Source organism: Lactuca virosa, chromosome 8, assembly GCF_052849685.1.
Source record: "Lactuca virosa cultivar CGN04683 chromosome 8, Lactuca_virosa_CGN04683_v6, whole genome shotgun sequence".
In the NCBI taxonomy this organism is placed as follows: Eukaryota; Viridiplantae; Streptophyta; class Magnoliopsida; order Asterales; family Asteraceae; genus Lactuca; species Lactuca virosa.
The window spans coordinates 31,486,060-31,504,853 of NC_136433.1; the positions used below are offsets into that span (position 1 = coordinate 31,486,060).

An 18,794-nucleotide genomic window follows, 5' to 3' on the forward strand; every position below is an offset into this window, starting at 1 on the left:
AATCGGCCCTCTTACTTTACTCACCACAACTCGTGTGATTTCAAGAACCAAAGCCTCCTTTATATAGTGTGGTGGATTAGGGTTACATTCATGTAAACCCTATTACCCATGTCTTTTCATTTCCATGAGATCCATGGGTTAAAGCTCCATGGAGTATCCATGGACTTTCCATGCAAGCCTAGCCCATTCCAAATAAGCATTAGCCCACACTATATAAATACAAGAGCCCATATTTAATTAGTCATACTTTTGATCTCTAAATTAATTCTAGATTAATTATAGATCAATACTAATTAAATAATATGATTTTATATTAATATATTAGGACTTATAATATATTAATAAATCATAACTTATACTATTCTCAAACGATTATACATAAATTGTTCGGGTGAAGTGCAACCCAAATGGACCATGCCGGGTCGGGTCAAGTACATACCAAATATAGTTATGGACTTAGACACTATATCCAACAGTAGCATGGTATGTAGAGAGGTGCTTGACCTACAGGAAGGTTAAGGCCGAGCATCAGCGACCCCACGACAAGATATAACCGTTGGATATTCCCGTGTGGAAATGGGAGGATATCACCACGGAGTTCATCACCAAGCTTCCCAGGTCCGCACGTGGAGTAGATTTGATATAGGTCATCGTGGATCGGTTGAACAAGAGTGCTCATTTTATCCCGATCCAGGAGAGTATATCGGCCGAGAAGTTGGCCGAGATCTACGTGCGTGAGATAGTGGCACGACATGGAGTGCCTGTCTCGATGGTGTCAGACCGAGATGTCCGTTTCACTTCCAGATTTTGAAAGCGGTTTCACGACGAGATGGGTACTCGTCTCCACTTCAGCACCGATTTCCACCCTCAGACGGACGGACAGAGCGAGAGGACGATACAGACTCTCGAGGACATGCTACACGCATGTGTTTTGGATTTCGGTGGCAGTTGGGATACGTATCTTCCGTTAGCGGAATTTTCGTATAACAACAATTACCACACTAGCATAGACCGACCTCCCTTCGAGATGCTCTACGGGAGGAAGTGTAGGACCCTAATCTGTTGGGGCGAGGTCGGCCAGAGAGTCATGGGGAGTACTGAGGTAGTACTCATGACTACAGAGCGGATCCAGCAGGTCCGAAGCAGGCTCCAGACTGCTCAGAGTCGGCAGAAGAGCTACGCCGACAAACGACGTTCAGACTTGGAGTTTCAGGTGGGTGACATGGCCCTCCTGAAGGTGTCACCTTGGAAAGGTGACATCCGGTTCCGGAAGCGGGGCAAGCTGGGCCCCAGGTACATTGGTCCTTTCAGGGTTATAGCCCGGGTGGGCAAGGTGGCGTATCGATTGGATCTTCCAGTAGAGCTCAGCCAGATCCACAACACTTTCCATGTTTCCCAATTGCGGAAGTGCTTAGTGGATGATACAACGATTGTGTCCTTAGAGGATATTCAGGTTGACGACAGCCTGAACTACATTGAGAGGCAGGTGGCGATTTTGGATCGCAAGACGAAAACCTTGAGGAACAAGGTTGTTCAGCTAGTGAAGGCGCAGTGGCAGCACCGCAAGGGTTCTGAGTGGACTTGGGATCCCGAGGAGGGGATGAGGGAGCACTACCCGGAGTTGTTTCCAGATACAGCAGACTTCGAGGACGAAGTCTAAGTCAAGCGGGGGAGAATTGTAACGCCTGGTTTCTGGTACGCATTTATTTATAAATTATTCATTTTAATAGAGCTACTCGACGAGTTGGGAGCCCCAGACTCGTCGAGTAGAAATGAGTTTTGGACGCGGTTTTTAAGCTATCTACTCGACGAGTCGAGAGCCATCGACTCGGCCAGTAGGTCTGCCAGAGGGAACCCTAATTTCGGGGTTTTTCACCCTATTTAAGCATCTTAATCCCCACCTTTTGGCCTCATTTCCAGCCTCCAAGTCCCAAACCCTAATCCACGGAACCCTAGAGCATTGTGTGAGTGTGTGAGCCATTTTTAAGTGTTCTTGTGTGATTTGAAGCTTGTAGAAGAAGAAGAAGCTTGAGGACTCCAAGAGAAGATTGTAGATCCAGAAGCAACATCTCATTCCCTTCACTTTCTGGTAATCAAGTCTCTAACTTGATCATTTATTCATTAGATCTACTTATTTCCACTTTTTGAGGGTTTTGGTTCAAGAAGCTTGACCCTTGGGATTTGGACGTCCCAAGCAAGGATCCTTTCAGATCTGGGATCATTAAGGGTTGTTAAGGCATAAAGGTGCAAAATTTATGCCATTAAAGCCCCCATACAAGCTCTAAGGTGTTTTTATGGCCTTTTGTGCCCCAAAAGGCCATGCATGGAAGGAAACTCTGAGGGTTTACGTGTTATTTTGGTATCTAGGACCTAGATCTGGGTTTTCAAGCTTTGGTTTGGAGTGATAAGGTTGTTGGACAAAGATCTATATCCTGAAAGAACTAGGGTTCTAGTTAAACCCATTAAGAAGGGATATTAACGGGTAAAGTTGGAAACTTTGCCCTTAAAAGGGCATTTCTAGTATGTAGATGCAGTATGGACGTTGTATTTGGAGAGTAGAGGCTTAATTTGTTAAGATGGCCAAACAGACAGAGGAACTCGACGAGTTGGATTATGTAGTCCCGTTTTAGCTTAAGGTAGAACTCGACGAGTCGGTGAAGGGACTCGACGAGTTGATTCGATAAATCGCGGTTATGATTAGTCAGGGAACTCGGCGAGTCAGGAGGTGAATCGACGAGTTAGATCGTGATTTCAGGATTCTAGGACTCGACGAGTTGATGGAGCAACTCGGCGAGTTGGGTTAACCAGAAGGTTGACTTTGACCAAAGCATAGACTTTGACCAGGGGTAAAATGGTCATTTTACCCTAAGGAGGATTATTATGTTTTGATTAAGTGCTATTGTGATATTAATAGTCGGGGAGTCATTGGAGCAGCCGTCGGAGATTCCTCACTCGAGATTTCAGCAGTCAGCTTTGCGAGATGAGTTTCATTCAGTAGGAATGGGTCTACGGCACTAAGGTCGGCCCGTAGATGCGATATGTTAGTAGCTGAGTGTGGGCGGGGCCCGAATCTCATAGTAGCCGAGTGTGGGCGGGGCCCGAATTTCGTAGTATTATTTGAGTATAGATATATGACTGCTTTATAGGAATAAATATACTTGTTGTCTATGTGATACTTGTATGCATGTTAGTAGCGGAGTGTGGGCGGGGCCCGAATCTCCTAGACAGCGGAGTGTGGGCGGGGCCCGAATCTCCTATACAGCGGAGTGTGGGAGGGTACCGAATCTCCTAGACAGCGGAGTGTGGGCGGGGCCCGAATCTCCATGAGAGTGGGCGGGGCCCGGATCTCCTAGTTGCATGTTATATGTATGGTATGTGGTAGTTTGGGGAGACTCACTAAGATTCGTGCTTACAGTTTTTAGCTTTGGGGAAGAGCTCGAGTTGACTGCATGACACACACCATAATTTTTAGCCTGGGATGTTTAGACTCTGATGTTTTGACACGTGATTTTGATACAGTATTTTGATATGATGTTCTGGGGATACATGACTTATGATTTTATTATGATGTTGATGAATTATGGTTTTTCTTAATTGATTTTAAAACGAAATTTTTTTACTGTATTTTTGGGATGTTCCGTACATGCATTTAGGAATCCACTATCTTCCATGTTTCCATTTTCTTTTCCATGTTTCCACGTTATTAGATTGCTTTGTTTCTTTTCTTGTATTTAAAAACGATAGGATTTCATTAAGGAAAAAGATCAAAAAAATTGCCTCAGTTCTTGTTTCTTATTTCAATTACATACTGGAGCCTTACCCCCGTTAAGGGTTAACCTATCAATTGGTGATTTCATTCACATCTCACCCATCCCAGATGCCGCCACGAAAATATGTTTCATCCATGTCGGAAGAATTACCACCCACTGTATCCGGCCAATTAGCCCAGTTAATCGTCGCCACTAATGCAGCAACGCAACAACAGGAAACTAGGGGTGATCAGCGGAACAGGGTACCTGCTTTCGTAACCGGAACCGCCTCGGAACTGCCGGTTCCGGAACCGAAACCGCCTTACGCGGTTCCGGTTCCGGTTCTTAGTTTTTCGGAACCGCTACCCGACGGGTACCCGACAAAACCGGTTTATATATATATATATATATATATATATATATATATATATATATATATATATATATATATATATATATATATATTCACATTTTGATAGTCTGGACTAATACGATCAATATATAAGTTAGTAAATTCATGATATATAAAACTTGAGTTTTGTCCAGTAATACAGTACCTACAATTTTGCACGGTTTATCTTGCTTAACTTTAAAAACATGATGATTCTTATTTGAATATATAGCTTCGTAAATAAATGCATATTTTTTAAACATCAAGCTGCCTCTAACTTAAGCATTTTTTTTCGTGAAGGCTAAAGCTAATTATCCATGAGTTATGTTATGTTAGTTTTTAACAGTTAATGGCTTATGATGGTGGATTTCTAATGAAAAGATAGTAACAAAGCTTAAAACAACCGGGTACCCGGCACTGGAACCGGTTCCGGCGGTTCTGGTTGCATTCCTCTGTCTTCATCTCTAATACTAATAGGCGACAATCACCAACTTCATCACTGCCTTCTTGTGACACATCGATTGTGTTCCCACCCAGTTCACTATTTCAGAGCTCTATCCCTTTCTGGGTCTAGTTTTCCTCTCACCCGGAAGCTGGCTAACTCCTTGGTCTTACGAGCCGCTTACGCTAACTCAAGCAGGTACCGGGAGGGACATCTTAGGCAGTAGAATCGAGAGGTGTCGTTCATTGACTACATACGAGTTTATGAATAAATGAAATGGTCACATCTATTGTAGTGATACGAACTAAGAAGCAATAGTAAAAGAAGCAATCATCTCCGGGGAGTAAGATGATAGTCTGGACAGGTTCTTGGAGGCCTCTAAATAGCACGGGTCCAAGCTTGATTGATTGATTCTTTTCAAAGAAGCTCCTGTAACCAATCTAAGCATTAGCATTTTCACCATTCTAATGGAAACACAATTCATTGGATTCAAGCCCTTCTTGAAAGAAGTCCTCTAACTAGATCAACAAAGTAGGTAGCATCGCTCAATTGATTCTATAACTCACCATAGCAAGGTAAGCAGCTCTGTCTGAGTCGTTACTAACAACCGAGAAGCCAGTCTCCGACAGTTCTGGTTCTGGTTCCAAAATCAAAAGAACCGTTATAGCCGGTTCCAGTTCCGGTTCCTACATTCCAAGAACCGCCGGTTCCGGTTCCTGTTCCAGACAAATAGGGCGGGTACCCGCCTATGCTCACCCCTACAGACAACCCACCTTAGCAACCTCATCAAAGCCATGAAATTGTTGACGGCCAAATTCGATTCCCAATCACAAACCACCGCTAACCTTGTTAATCATATTACCATGCTATCCGCCCAACTTTCGTAAGACGACTCCCACGAACGAAACCTACACAATACTAACAACCAGAATACACCCCCAACCCACCACTAACACACCACAACACCATAAGACCACCCAAAATTTCCTTACCCATGTTCGACGGATCTAATCCATTGGACTGGATTTTTCAGGATGATAATTATTTCACGTTTTATCAAATCCCACCCATACAACGTGTTCCCCTCACAACATTCTATTTCACAAACGATGCACTATCCTGGTACAAACATTTGGCTCAAAACGATCTGCTAGGATCATGGACACAATTCAAAAGGGAACATGAAATTCGCTTTGGACCATCGTCTTACGAGAACCATGAAGCATCAATCTTCACGTTACGCCAGAATTCTACAGTCCAAGCCTATCAAACGAAGTTCGAACGCATCAACAATAGAGTAAACGACCTCTCTCCACAAAGTTTAAAGAATTGATTCATTTCAGGGTTACACCAAGATATCCAAAACAAGCTCTCCATCCTCAAGCCCACTTCGTTACATCAAACTTGTTATTTGCCAAATTAATTGAAGACACGATTGGGACAATAACCAACTCTCGACCCTTCACAAATTTTAAAACCAGCCCATCTACTTGGTCAACAAATACTCCAACAAACCCCAACGTCACTCCTACTTCGACTCCACTTTTGAACAACACCCCATCAACAATGAAAACAAATTCTACACTACCATTCACCCGCTTATCGACCGATGCTTTACAGGAAAGACGAAAAGTTGGATTTTGCTTCAAATGCCCGGAGAAGTATACCCCTGACCATAAATGCTCGCCGCCTAAGTTTCTCTTAGTTGTTGACAACGACGATCAAGAAAGCATGGAGAAAGAACCAACCGTTACAAGTTCCGACAAACCACCACTAGCATTCTTGTCCCTCTCGCATGTAGCATTTTTTGGGTTATCATCACCTCAAACACTACGTTTTACAGGATACATTGCCAACAAATCGGTTAAAATCCTTGTTGACTTTGGAAGTACACACAATATTGTCCAACCAAGAGTCGCCTCCCTTCTCAACCTGGAAATCAAATCCGTTCAACCATTCTCAGTAATGGTTGGCAATTGTCAACACATCCAATGTCAAGGGTTATGTCCTAATGTACGCTTACAGTTGTCTAACTCTCGCTTCCAAGTGTCAATTTTCGTCCTACCAGTAGAAGGGGCAGATGTGATCTTGGGTGTTACTTGGCTTAGTACGCTGGTAAGGCTCTCAACTGACTTTTCCATTCCATAGAACACGCTCCAACATGAATGGAAACCATGCACCTTAACAGGTGAACCTTGGAACCAACACGTAATCCTAGCACCTTGTCCACGCTAATACGTTAAGGTACTATTGTATCACTACATACTCTCAATTACAACCCGTCACCAGTCAACGAGGCAACTAACCCCACACCCCTCACCCACGACAATCCTAAAATACACGCCTTAATCCAACAATTCTCAGAGATTTTTCAAGAACCTCAAACCCTATCACCATTTAGACCTCACGACCACAACATTCCCCTAACCAATCCAAATACCATCATCAATGTCAAACCATACCGCTATCTACAGTTCCAGAAAAAAATCATGACAACATTAATAACAGAGATGTTTCAGAATGGCGTTATCAGACCTAGCTAAAGCTCTTTTTCTTCCCCAGTGCTATTAGTGAAAAAAAAAAGACGGCTCCTCGAGATTTTGCGTAGACTAAAAAGCACTAAACGTCGTGACAGTACGGGATCGATTCCCCATTCCATCCATCGATGAACTCCTTGACGAGTTACATGGAGCCACTATTTTTTCCAAGATAGATCTCCGCTCCGGCTACCACCAAATACGAGTATCAAGAAAAGACGTTCATAAAACAACGTTTCGTACAATCGACGGCCATTACGAGTTTCTCGTTATGCCGTTTGGCCGGACAAACGCACCATCTACTTTTCAGTCCGCCATGAACGATCTCTTCAGATCAGCCCTTCGACGGTTCGTGTTAGTCTTCTTTGATGATATCCTAGTCTTCAGTCCTTCCTTGGATACTCATTACGAACATTTACGGGTTGTTTTCAAAGCTTACAGGACCACCAATTTCATGCCAAACCATCCAAATGTATGCTCGCTATGCAAGATATCTCCTTTCTGGGACACAAAATTTCATCAATAGGAGTAGCACCAGAAGCGGACAAATACAAGCAATACGACAATGGCCGCAACCCACATCCTTCACAACCTTGCGCGCCTACTTAGGATTGACGGGATATTGCCATCGATTTGTTCCCCTCTACGCCAAAATTGCAGCACCTCTAACTAATATTCTTAAACTCAAATCTTTTAAGTGGAGTAAATCGGCACATGAGGCGTTTGAACAACTTAAGACAGCCATGCAAGACTTGGTGACGTTATCCCTACCAAATTTCGAATCTCAGTTCAATGTAACCACGGATGCTTTAGGAATGGCTATCGGAGTAGTACTATCTCAAAACAACAAACCACTATCTTTTTTAGCAAGAAGTTTTGCTCCACCATGCAAAGTCAATCAACATACATCAAGGACATGTACGTCATTACAGAAGTAGTAAAAAATGGCGCCAATACCTACTGGGCAGATGATTCAGGATCTACACCGATCATCACAACCTCAAACATCTCCTCACACAGACGATCCAGACACAAGCACAACATAAATGGGTAACAAAGCAGATGGGATTCGACTTCGAGATCCATTACAAACCTGGAAAAGAAAACTTGGTAGCAGACGCTCTCAGCAGGGTCGAAATAGGTACGATACATGCTTTGTCCCATCTAACAACAACCTGATTAGACGAAATCAGGAATTACTTCAAGCAGGACGAAGCGGGTAAACAACTAGTTGCTCAAATTTTGGAAGATCCAACAGCCTTTCCACATCATTCCATCCAAGATGGATTACTATATCGCTACGGTCGCATCATGGTACCGCCGGTCCAGAGCCTTCGTGACAATCTGCTCCAAGAATTTCATGCATCTTCAATAGGGGTCACACCGGAATAACAACCACCATCAAACGCATTGCCACAATGTTTTCATGTGTTAATCTATGCAAAGCAGTCACATAATTCATCAAGAATTGCCAGATATGTCAAGCCATAAAAACACCCACACACAAACCGTTTGGCGTTCTCCAACCCCTACTAGTCTCGGAGTCTCCTTGGCTTGAGATATCCATGGATTTTGTTACACACCTCCCTAATTCCAAAGGCAAAACAACAATATGGGTTGTAGTTGATAGACTTTACAAATTTTCACACTTTATTCTGTTACCCTTTCAATACAACGCCATACAGCTAGCATCCATATCCATGAAGGAAATTTTGCACGGTCTACCTAAAACCATTGTATCAGATAGAGATCCCCTGTTCATAAGCAAATTCTTGAAAGAATTGTTCAAACAACTTGGTACAAAACTTCTCCACTCCAGTGCCTACCACCCACAAACGGATGGCCAAACGGAAGTGGTGAACCATTGCCTCGAGACATATCTTCGTGCCTTTGTTTTCAACGAACCAACATCGTGGAAAAAATACATTTACTTGGCTGAATTTTCGTATAACACACCCTACTACATGTCCATCAAGATGTTACCATTCAAAGCAGTCTATGGTAGAGATCCAACATCGATTCATGACTACATCCCGGGAGAAAATAAAACAGCTTCGATAGATTCTTCCTTGTTGGAACATCAACGACTCATTGCCTTGCTCAAGGAAGCTATCAGCACGACACAAGAAAGAATGAGAAAACAAGCCAACAAAAGACGACTAGATAAATAATTTCAAGTCAACGATGTAGTTTACTTACGTCTACAAGACTACAGACAAAAATCGGTGGGCAACCCAAAATCACACAAGCTAGCATGTCGATTCTATGGTCCATACAAGAAAGAATAGGGAAAGTAGCCCACCGTTTGGCTCTACCACCCAGCTCCCGCATAGATCCGATCTTCCATGTCTCCCTACTTAAGTCAACTCATGGTATTGCTACCTCAACAGAACAAGACGACCCAATTGGATTTGAAGAAAACCACCAAGTCGACACACTTCCCGAATCAACATTACAGACCATAATTAATCAAGACGGGAAACAAGAAATCCTCATCAAATGGGAAGGCAAACCTTTAGAAGAAGCAACATGGGAACAAGTTGAAGACATCCATAAACAATTCCCATTTTTTTTACCAACATTGAGGACAATGTCAATTTTCAAGAGGGGAGTGATGATACGAGCCTAGTAAACCAATCCAAAGAGTCCAACACTAGGGGTGAGCAAAAACCGAACCGATAAAAGAAAAACCGCAAAAACCGCAATAAACCGAAACCGATGCAAAAACCGATGGTGCGGATTTTATTTTGTTGAAAAACCGAATTTGTTGGTGCGGTGCGGTTTTTATCTAGAAACCGGACCACCAAAACCGAACCGCACCGCAAGCTTATTAACAATAAAATAAATCTCTAATTTATATTATACAATTATACATATTATTTAAAAAACTAATAAATTTTAATTTATACATATATTATATATTGAACTTGACGGTAATTAGTAATTAGGTATTAGGTTTAATATGTGAGTTTGTCACTTTGTGTTTGTGACTTAATGATTATGTGTAAAGTGTAAACACTATGTGGGCTACAACTTGCAAGATTGTAACTTCTAAAGCACAAATTGAATAAAAAAATGAGTTTGGAAATATGGGTTGCAAATGAAGTGATCAAGTAAACAACATAAAAAACTCAAAATTACAACTTCTAAATTTGAGGAAACGAAATGACACCATGTCATACAATCTTTAATCTTCACATGAACATCGCGGTTAAAAAAAACATACCGGTGAACATAAAAAACCGCACCATATGTTTGACTCGGTTTAAAACCGACACCGAACCGGTACAAACCGAAACCGCACTCAAAAACCGCAAAACCGAACCATTGAAAAACCGCACCCAACGGTTTCTAGAATTCAAAAACCGCACCTTGCGGTTTGCGGTTCGGTTTGGCCCTAAAACCGCACCAAACCGCACCATGCTCACCCCTATCCAACACAACAACCCAACAACGACCTAAAAGAATCACCAAGAGGCCAGCAAGACTTGAAGACTTGATTCTGCATGCATTTAAGAATCCATTATCTTCCATGTTTCCATTTTCTTTTCCTTGTTTCCACGTTATTAGCTTGCTTTGTTTCTTTTTTTATATTTAAAAAGCTAGGATTGCATTAAGGAAAAATATGGGAAAATTGTCTCAGTTCTTGTTTCTTATTTCAGTTACGTATACCGGAGCCTTACGCCCTTACCCCCTCTAAGGGTTAACCTCGTCTTTTTACAAACCAAGCAGAAAATAAAAAAGGTAATGCGAGTTATTTAACAATACTCAATGTTTCATCTTTGAAAACTTTTAAAAATATTAACAATATTTGTTTAAATAATCGAAACTAAATAAATATATAAATCTAAAAACTTACTTCTAATTCCAACACACAAAATCACAAACTTAGAAATGTTCTTCTTAATCGCCTTCTTCTCTGTTTACAAAACAACGCAATGGTGGTTCCAAAATTGCATCTTCCACAGCTGCCACCCGTCTGTTTGAGCTTTTTCCATTATCTTCAACAATTTCATACAGATTAGCCGTACGGACTTCCTGAGCAAGAGAACACCAACAGCAAAAAAGCCATGAAACACAATCACTAACATCATCACCTTTCCCACAACACCATAACTTACAGTTAGTCGCCGGTAAATTATATCTTTTCCTCATCTGAATCCTCCAAAAACCACCGTAAAGCAACCCAAACACACACAGAAACACTCCGGTACCCCCCAAAACCTCCCTTACAACCTCACTCTTCACATTGATCGCCGCCATGTTAAATATCAAAAATGGCGCCAAACAGAATAGAAGAAACGTCGCTGTATGAACATACATGTTTCCAAACCCTAGTCTCTCCATGTTCCACCCGAAAACACAGAACCCACAGAACAACGAGAGATGTGAAACGGAAATGTCGTTCCAGATGTCGAGAACACCTCCGCTCCATTTTGGATTAGTTTCAGAAAATGAAAATCTGGTTTCGATTTGGGATTCTTCATCGGGACACGTGTCGTAATCCTTACCTAACGGGCTAACAATGGTGTAAACGCCGGCAAAAGCAGGGGCGGCGATTGCGACGGTGATGGTGATTGCTACTCCGATTGCTGGTCTTTCTGATCTGGTGTACCCTACGTTTATGCCACATAATGCGTATTGTGCGAAGCAGTTGAGATTAAGGAGGAAGATAACTATCGCCATGTGTGCACGTTCGTGTGGTTTATAAGTTCCGTTTTTGGAATATAATTTTCTCAATTTTGAAACGTCATGTGATTTCCATCTTAAAAGGAGGATGAAATGGTGGATCCTACGAGGGTGATGATATAGACATATGAGAGTGAAAAGAGCGTTGAGGATCTGGTTGTTGACTTCAAACCATGTTTCTCTTTGGTGTTTTTGTGGAAGGAGATGATTTAACATGCCTGTCATGACAAGGAACAGAATTGCACCTGAGATTGTAACACATATGATCCAGATCAAGAGAACTATGTTAATTGGGGATTTTATCCATTCTTTAGCCATGTTCTGAAGGGATTCTCGATCAAGTTTTCTGGACAAGATTTGCTGAAAAACATGGCTGATTTTATTGGGACGACGTATGATGTGTGAAAGTTGATCCCTCTCGTTGACAATTTGTTGCAAATTTAAAGGTGATGAATTATCTCTTTTGTTGCTTGGAGAAGTGTGGATGTCATTAAGTCGAGGATCTTCATTTGTATGAGGTATGTTGAAGGTTTTGATATCTAGAGGAACAGGAGTTTTGAGTTTAGATCCATTTGATTCTTCTTCATCTTGAACTTCGCTGTTTTCAGTCATCAACGTCATATTTTGACCTTCACAGCCAATCTCTAAGTCGCTCTATGTTCAAGGAGAATCATTCTGTATGTAAAGTAAGAAGGAAAAAGAGATCACTATTAATGGTTCACTTTTCTTCTGAAAATATAAGAACTGAGAAACATACGGATACAAATCGACCGAGCAAATTCTTTTGAATATCATCACCACATCGAAAATCAACATGATTATCCCAAATTTCACCTTCCAGCCTTACTGGATGATTATGAAAACTGGCATCAATCTTCTTCAATAAACTGTGTATCACAAACTGGTGTCGAATTCAACGATAATGGTTATTGAAGAAAATCGAGTGATCATTCACGTTGCCAGAAGAAAAAATATGTAGAGCTAAAACAAAATCAAGCTCGAAACTCGAGATGTCAAATCAAGTCAAATTTGAGTTCCTCATCTTGCCCAAATACTTCATGAACATACACAAAACGAGAATTGAGCGATAACATCCACTAAAACCTAGCGATTGATCGATATTATCGACTTCAAACCTCAATTGAGATTTCTAAAAGTATTCAACACGTATATATCGCGCAAAAACATAAAATCTACGAATCATAAGAATGAAGGAAAATACGTACCTGTAGGGGATGATTACGCAATTTAGATGGAGTTCATTTTTGTCTCCATTGATGATAAAATTGAGAGAAAAAATTGCAATTCGCAGATTCTTTGTTTGTTACAGGAAAAAGAGTTCGGATTGGGCAGGTGGACGGCAGTAGGATGCTGTCTAAAGTTGTGCTGCATTGGTGTACTGCTTTTTCTCCATCCACCGGTTTATACCTTTAAAAAGGTGGCACATTCATCGGTTGACGGGAACATTTACAAAAACAGTCCTTGAAGAATTCTTTTTGACATAGTTTACCTTTAAATGTAATCAATGACTTACAGGTGCCTTATCTTTTATATGGCTTGTAATTAGGTGATGAAAATTACGAACCAATTTTGATGATAAAAGAAGTTTCAGTTATTATTATCTCTCTCTCTTTTTTTTTTTTTTTTGGTGTGTGTCTAAACTCTAAACAAAATGACTCCATATTTTCCTCATTCATAGTTTGAGCTCATGGGAAAAAAATGGGAACCAAAACGAGTAATGGACACGTATTCTTGTTCTGATTTTTAGTTTATTTTTTTGGAGAAATAAAATTAAAAAGTATGAAATTTTGGATGTGAAATCAAAAGAAGTTAATGTGTAGAAAAGGTAGCCTTTACGACCAAAATGTCGATCTTTCGCCCCTTGCTAAGAAAGTCAATAACTGAATAATAAATTATAGTGTAACTCTTTAGGATTAATCAATATTCAAGGGTGTGAAAATATACTTTTATCTATTTTTAAAATAATATTACATGTCACGAGGTTTTCTTTTTCAAAAGGTATTATTAAGGTGGTCTTATTTTTTGGCAAAGATTTTGTTTAATAGCTAAAGCAGCAAAATGGATAAAGTCTTATTTTGTAGGCCAAGATTTTGTTTAATAGCTAAAGGCCTAAAGCAGGAAATATATAGATTAATGAGAGAAATATTACTTGTAAAATAATATCTATCTCAAATCCAAATGATGAAAGACGCCTTTTTTATAAATCATGAATCTTTTATACACCTTTTGTCCACCATGTTACTTAGAACCTGTCTACCATGACTTAAATAAACACTCCGGATCCAGTTAGGCCAAAAGGCTTATGGTTGATGAATGATATATGTCTGGAGTAAACATTGTCTGTACAAAATTGATTTTTTCAAACCGAACATATGAAAAGAAAATAACGATTTTACCCTTATTCTTTGTTTGGCACCACTAACAACTATAATAACTTTCGGAGTAGTTTTCGAATCAAATTCAAAGATTTTATCACAAGAGAATCTTGATTTATTGAAATCAAGATAATATGAAACTTATGGATTACTACAGAACTCAAGTTTACATAGAACATAGACCAAAATCTCATCATACCCATATTCAATCGAGCATCATAATTGAAAACATTAGAAAGAAGTATATGGAAAAAAAAAAAAAAAAAAACACAAAGATCAAAAATTAGTTCTCAGATCATACCACAGATCTTGATGATGGGAAAATACACGATATGGAATTGATACAATCATATAAAGCTGCAGGAAATAACTTAGGAAAGCTTGTAACCTTAAATGGCCTTACAGCTTTTGTCTAGTCTTATACTCTATTTAGTTCTAATCAAACATTCAACAAAAGTAGCTTAATTTCAAGATGAACTTTCATCGTATCTCAGATCTCTAAATCTTTTCAGCAATTTCACTTTAAATTTCTCGATTTCAGCATCTTCACTGGATAGTGGAGTACCCATGATGACTGAGATTGCTCCAGCACTATGCAGAGCCCCAACAGCTTCATCTAATATATTAGAAAACAACACACTGAAATTTCATTATCATCTGACACATGTTTCAATTTTGCATATAATTATGCAGCAGATAAAACATGAAAAAGGAAGATCAAGATTAAAGAAAAGACTCAAACCAGAACGAGCAATGGCAACAATAGCATTCAAAGCTTCTTTACGTGTGCTATCATCTTTAGCACCACCCAACATATCCACAAGCTGTTGGGCCCCACCCAACTCCACAATCTTCATTCTTCTTTCATCTAAAATGTATAATTGTATGTCAACTAGTGTGACATGGTAATATTGAATTGTTTGTTAAAGAATATATAAATATATAGATCAACTATACCATCTGTTGCAAAACGAGCTAATCTTGATGCCCCCATTCTTTTAAATAGTGGGTCCTTGACATTTAGAAGTGACACAGACTGGTGTATCAGATTATCACCTAAAAATACCCATTGTTAAAATCTTGCCTAAAGTAATTGATAAATGATTTTAGAAAGAAAGTGGATACCTAAGTATGGAAAGATATGGTATCCACCAATTGTTGCAGTTCCAATAAAGAGAAGTTTGAAAAGCCATCCGAATTTCTTTTCTGCTTCCTCCTCCATGGCTCGTTCATCTGGAAACCCTAGAACAAGGGTACACCACTAAATTGTTAGCAGCATTTAAAAGGGAGCTTGGCATATGAGTAATTTGAAGCATTTCTGTGGATTCTAGGCGTTTTAAGAAAATTTATTGGGGGGATTCAACTTCAAAACAATTAAAACAACTAAATAATGACGATCATTAAGCTCATAGTTCAGAAGTGGATGACCTCTTTCGTGATATGATGACGAATACTGGCGTGATCGAACATTTACTGGTCTTCTTCTGCACAAATACTGCAATTAAGCAGAAAATAATGGAATCATTAGAGAATTCAAGGAATTCAGCATATAAAAAGATAAACAAAGTAATAAACTGCTAATCATCACTCAAAGGATGCGCGATAATGGAGATTCAGTTCACGTAACTCCGAAATCACACAAATCAAAATTTCAAAACCATTTCTAGGAAGAATCAATGAAATACATTTGAGAACAGGGACTTACGGAGCTGATCCCAGCTGCTAAACCACGCATCACGATTGGAACTGCAAACAGGAAAACCCCTTTGTGCGACAGAGAGGGAGGCAACCTTACAGGTAGATAGAATAGCCGAAGGAGATGGAAGAAAGAGGCCGAAGAAGGCGGCACCGGCAGCTCGTGCAGTCGTGCGGAGGCGGAGCAGATCAGCAGAGACCAGAGGGTAGAGGGGAGCAGCCTTGACCTCGCCTGCGTTGGCAAAACAGGGCAAGTCCGGGTAAATTTAGCCGAATCCGGATCTGGGTGCTTGGATCCTTAAAGTTGGCCCAAATTCCCAATCGACCACAGAAGGTATGCCGTATGCCTATAGTCTATAGGGCCCAAGCAAAAATACTAATAATGGGCTTATACCTGATCTAATCCAAGACAAGAGCACTAGGTTTTCAAATTACACCCAAAATCCCGCCATTGTCAGTTAAAGCTTCTCTTACAATCTCCTCTCTTCTAGCGTCTCTAACAAGCTGCATAGGATCTTCATATAAGAGGCTTGTACCGAATGGAAAGTCATGGAGGAAGCTGAACTAGAGAAACAACGAAATATGGTGACAAGATCATCAATCAAGCGAAAACCCTTTGCTAATCTCACTAACATCGTCCGTAAACCCTACCCAATTTCTCCATTCTCACAATCGAAGAGACCCGGATCTTCCACCGCCTCTGATTCAAGTATCGGATCCACCCAAAACCCGATTCATGAGAACCACCCACTTATCAGTTCGCCGGACCAACCTCTTCCTTCTACACCTCCGACACTCACGCCAGGTACGCTCTCTCCTTTTCAAAGACGCATGCCCAGATGTATCTTTTCACTACATGCAATTGTTCATGTCGGGTTTTTCTGTTAGCTGAATCACCTTAGTCAAGTCGATTTTCAATCGAAATCCAGATTTGGGTAACGTGTATGTGTATTAGGAAATTGAATATGACTAAGATTAAGATTTGCTACAGATTCAAATTGAAATCGAATTTGTATACGCCAGATGCTCTTCTACTGTTAGCAGGACTGATACAGATTCAATTTATATGCCACAATTCTGAATATCAAATTGTGTTTTTGTGTCTTCTGATACTGAATATGACTAAGTATAAGATTATGACCTAGTATTACATTTGCATTGCTTAGCTCATTTGATTGGTGATGAGATATCATATACTCAAAGAAGGAGCACTCGGAAAACCTTAATCAAGGTGAAGGCTGATGTGCCTTCTTATCAGACATCTTCCCAGGAAACAAGGAGCAAAAGGAAGGAAGTATCTGTGCCTCTTTGTTCTTCTACATTGGGGAACAGAAATCAGTCTTCTGTACAGAAAACCACTTATGATGGGAATAAGACGTTCATGGCCCCTAATTGCTTTTCAATGGAGAAGATTAAGGACAAACAGAAGGCAATTGATGTGTCATCTAGCGACCATCATATGAAGAACACAAAGAGTATCATGGACACTCCTCTTCCTCATTCCACCATGAAAGTAAAGGATAAAGGGAAAGAAAATGCTGTTCAATCTAGCTATCCTCACTTGGAGAACACAAATATCAACTTGTCACATTCTTTAATGAAGAGAAAGGATAAAGGAAAGTCAATTGCAGTCCCGCTTAATTATCATCCTATGAAGACTAAGATGATGGAAGTTCTTGCACCTTCTTCTGGTGTGAAGATTAAGGAGAAAGGGGAAAGGGTTACAGGTTCTTCTACCCATTTTGATCTTTCCCAAAAAGATGAAGGAAATGTTGTTGTTACACCTCTCTATCATCGCACTCTGAAGAAAAATAAAGAAAGTAGCTGTCCACCTCTTTTGAGAACTGCAATCAATAGGTCTCCTTCTCTCTTTTATATCATAACTTAGTAACTTAAATCTAATTTATGCTAGTAGTAGTTATATTGATGATATTTCTATGCTTTTTGGTTGAATAGGAATCAAGGTGATGGATCAGAAGATACATTCCAATCTAAGCTACAAACAGGGCCTCCTCCCAATAAAAAGGTATCTTTGACTTTCTTTGACTAATAATGAAATCACTAAATTGCCCTTTAACAAGTAAGCAAGTGTATAACCTATGTTTTTTTACAGAAAAGATGCTCATCAAAGGAGAGTGTTGAAGAATATGTGCTACCACAAGAATTTGTTGAGCAGCAAAGAGCTTACTTTAAAGAGATTGATGACTTTGAACTAGAAGTGGAGGAAGTATGAGTATAAAAGAACAGGAATAACTTCAACTTGATTATTATGATAGGAGTGGCATAAACATGTTTTTAAGTTTCTTGTATAGTCACACTTAACTATGTCAAAATCTACTGAATATATCATGTCCTTGGTGTTGTGTGCTGACCATTTTGCGGTTGGCAGTAGTTTTTACTTTTTAGAACATGTCGATTAAAGTTGTGTAAATTTGGTGGCTTGGTTGAATAAATTTTTGTTTTTAACCATGTTTTTGGTCAATTATAACACGGTGTAGTTCGACTTATAACAGGTTTATCAATTATAACACGGTGTAGTTCGACTTATAACCAAATCGATTTTAAATATCATTTATAAAAAATAATAATTTGATTTTGATTTTGTTTTAATCCAGATCTAACCTAATGCATATACCTATTGACTTCTCTGGTTTCGACACGTTATCACAACTTCTCTATAGAAAAAAATAAGTCAAAGGCTTCTAGCTGAAAAAAAAGTCTCCAATTACCATTTTGCTAACCGTAAATTGACAACTTAGAAATATTTAAATACTTAAATTTTGATTGAACGTTTATTCAATTTTATATTATCATTTCGAATAATGAAAGCAACCGATACTTGTATTCTTTTTGTGGACAAAAAGTTAATAATTTTGACTTGTCATTTATTACTTT

At 39.7% G+C, this 18,794-nt stretch overlaps 4 protein-coding genes across 10 annotated transcripts; 2 read left to right on the plus strand and 2 right to left on the minus strand.

Annotated features, from left to right (window-relative positions):
* Window positions 1–9,373: 9,373 nt before the first annotated feature.
* Window positions 9,374–9,748, plus strand: LOC145130216 (uncharacterized). The gene has a single exon (XM_079065053.1). The coding sequence runs from the start codon at window positions 9,374–9,376 to the stop codon at window positions 9,746–9,748; it is 375 nt and encodes a 124-aa protein (XP_078921179.1).
* Window positions 9,749–10,370: 622 nt separating this feature from the next.
* On the minus strand, window positions 10,371–13,210 carry LOC145133282 (uncharacterized). Of its 6 annotated transcripts, none has more exons than XM_079068225.1 (3): window positions 12,566–13,019; window positions 10,979–12,483; window positions 10,371–10,621 (listed from the first exon to the last, which is right to left on the minus strand). In XM_079068225.1, exon 2 carries the CDS (start codon window positions 12,427–12,429, stop codon window positions 11,023–11,025), a length of 1,407 nt encoding a protein of 468 aa, XP_078924351.1. In that variant the 5' UTR covers window positions 12,430–12,483; window positions 12,566–13,019; the 3' UTR covers window positions 10,371–10,621; window positions 10,979–11,022. The 6 variants fall into 6 exon arrangements, with proteins under 6 accessions (XP_078924351.1, XP_078924355.1, XP_078924352.1 ...); XM_079068229.1 differs by lacking the exon at window positions 10,371–10,621 and adding an exon at window positions 13,035–13,210 and having other exon boundaries at window positions 10,874–12,483; window positions 12,566–12,695; XM_079068226.1 differs by lacking the exon at window positions 10,371–10,621 and adding an exon at window positions 13,035–13,210 and having other exon boundaries at window positions 10,874–12,483; window positions 12,566–12,709.
* Window positions 13,211–14,478: 1,268 nt separating this feature from the next.
* LOC145133993 (ARM repeat superfamily protein) lies at window positions 14,479–16,148 on the minus strand. Of its 2 annotated transcripts, none has more exons than XM_079068932.1 (6): window positions 15,910–16,148; window positions 15,633–15,699; window positions 15,330–15,437; window positions 15,162–15,260; window positions 14,947–15,072; window positions 14,479–14,820 (listed from the first exon to the last, which is right to left on the minus strand). In XM_079068932.1, the coding sequence occupies exons 1-6, from the start codon at window positions 15,937–15,939 to the stop codon at window positions 14,672–14,674; spliced, it is 579 nt and encodes a 192-aa protein (XP_078925058.1). In that variant the 5' UTR covers window positions 15,940–16,148; the 3' UTR covers window positions 14,479–14,671. The 2 variants fall into 2 exon arrangements, with proteins under 2 accessions (XP_078925058.1, XP_078925057.1); XM_079068931.1 differs by having other exon boundaries at window positions 15,330–15,446; window positions 15,910–16,147.
* A 170-nt stretch (window positions 16,149–16,318) lies between these two features.
* Window positions 16,319–18,368, plus strand: LOC145133992 (uncharacterized). Its single transcript, XM_079068930.1, has 4 exons — window positions 16,319–16,704; window positions 17,066–17,756; window positions 17,856–17,925; window positions 18,013–18,368. The coding sequence occupies exons 1-4, from the start codon at window positions 16,449–16,451 to the stop codon at window positions 18,130–18,132; spliced, it is 1,137 nt and encodes a 378-aa protein (XP_078925056.1). The 5' UTR covers window positions 16,319–16,448; the 3' UTR covers window positions 18,133–18,368.
* Window positions 18,369–18,794: the final 426 nt, after the last annotated feature.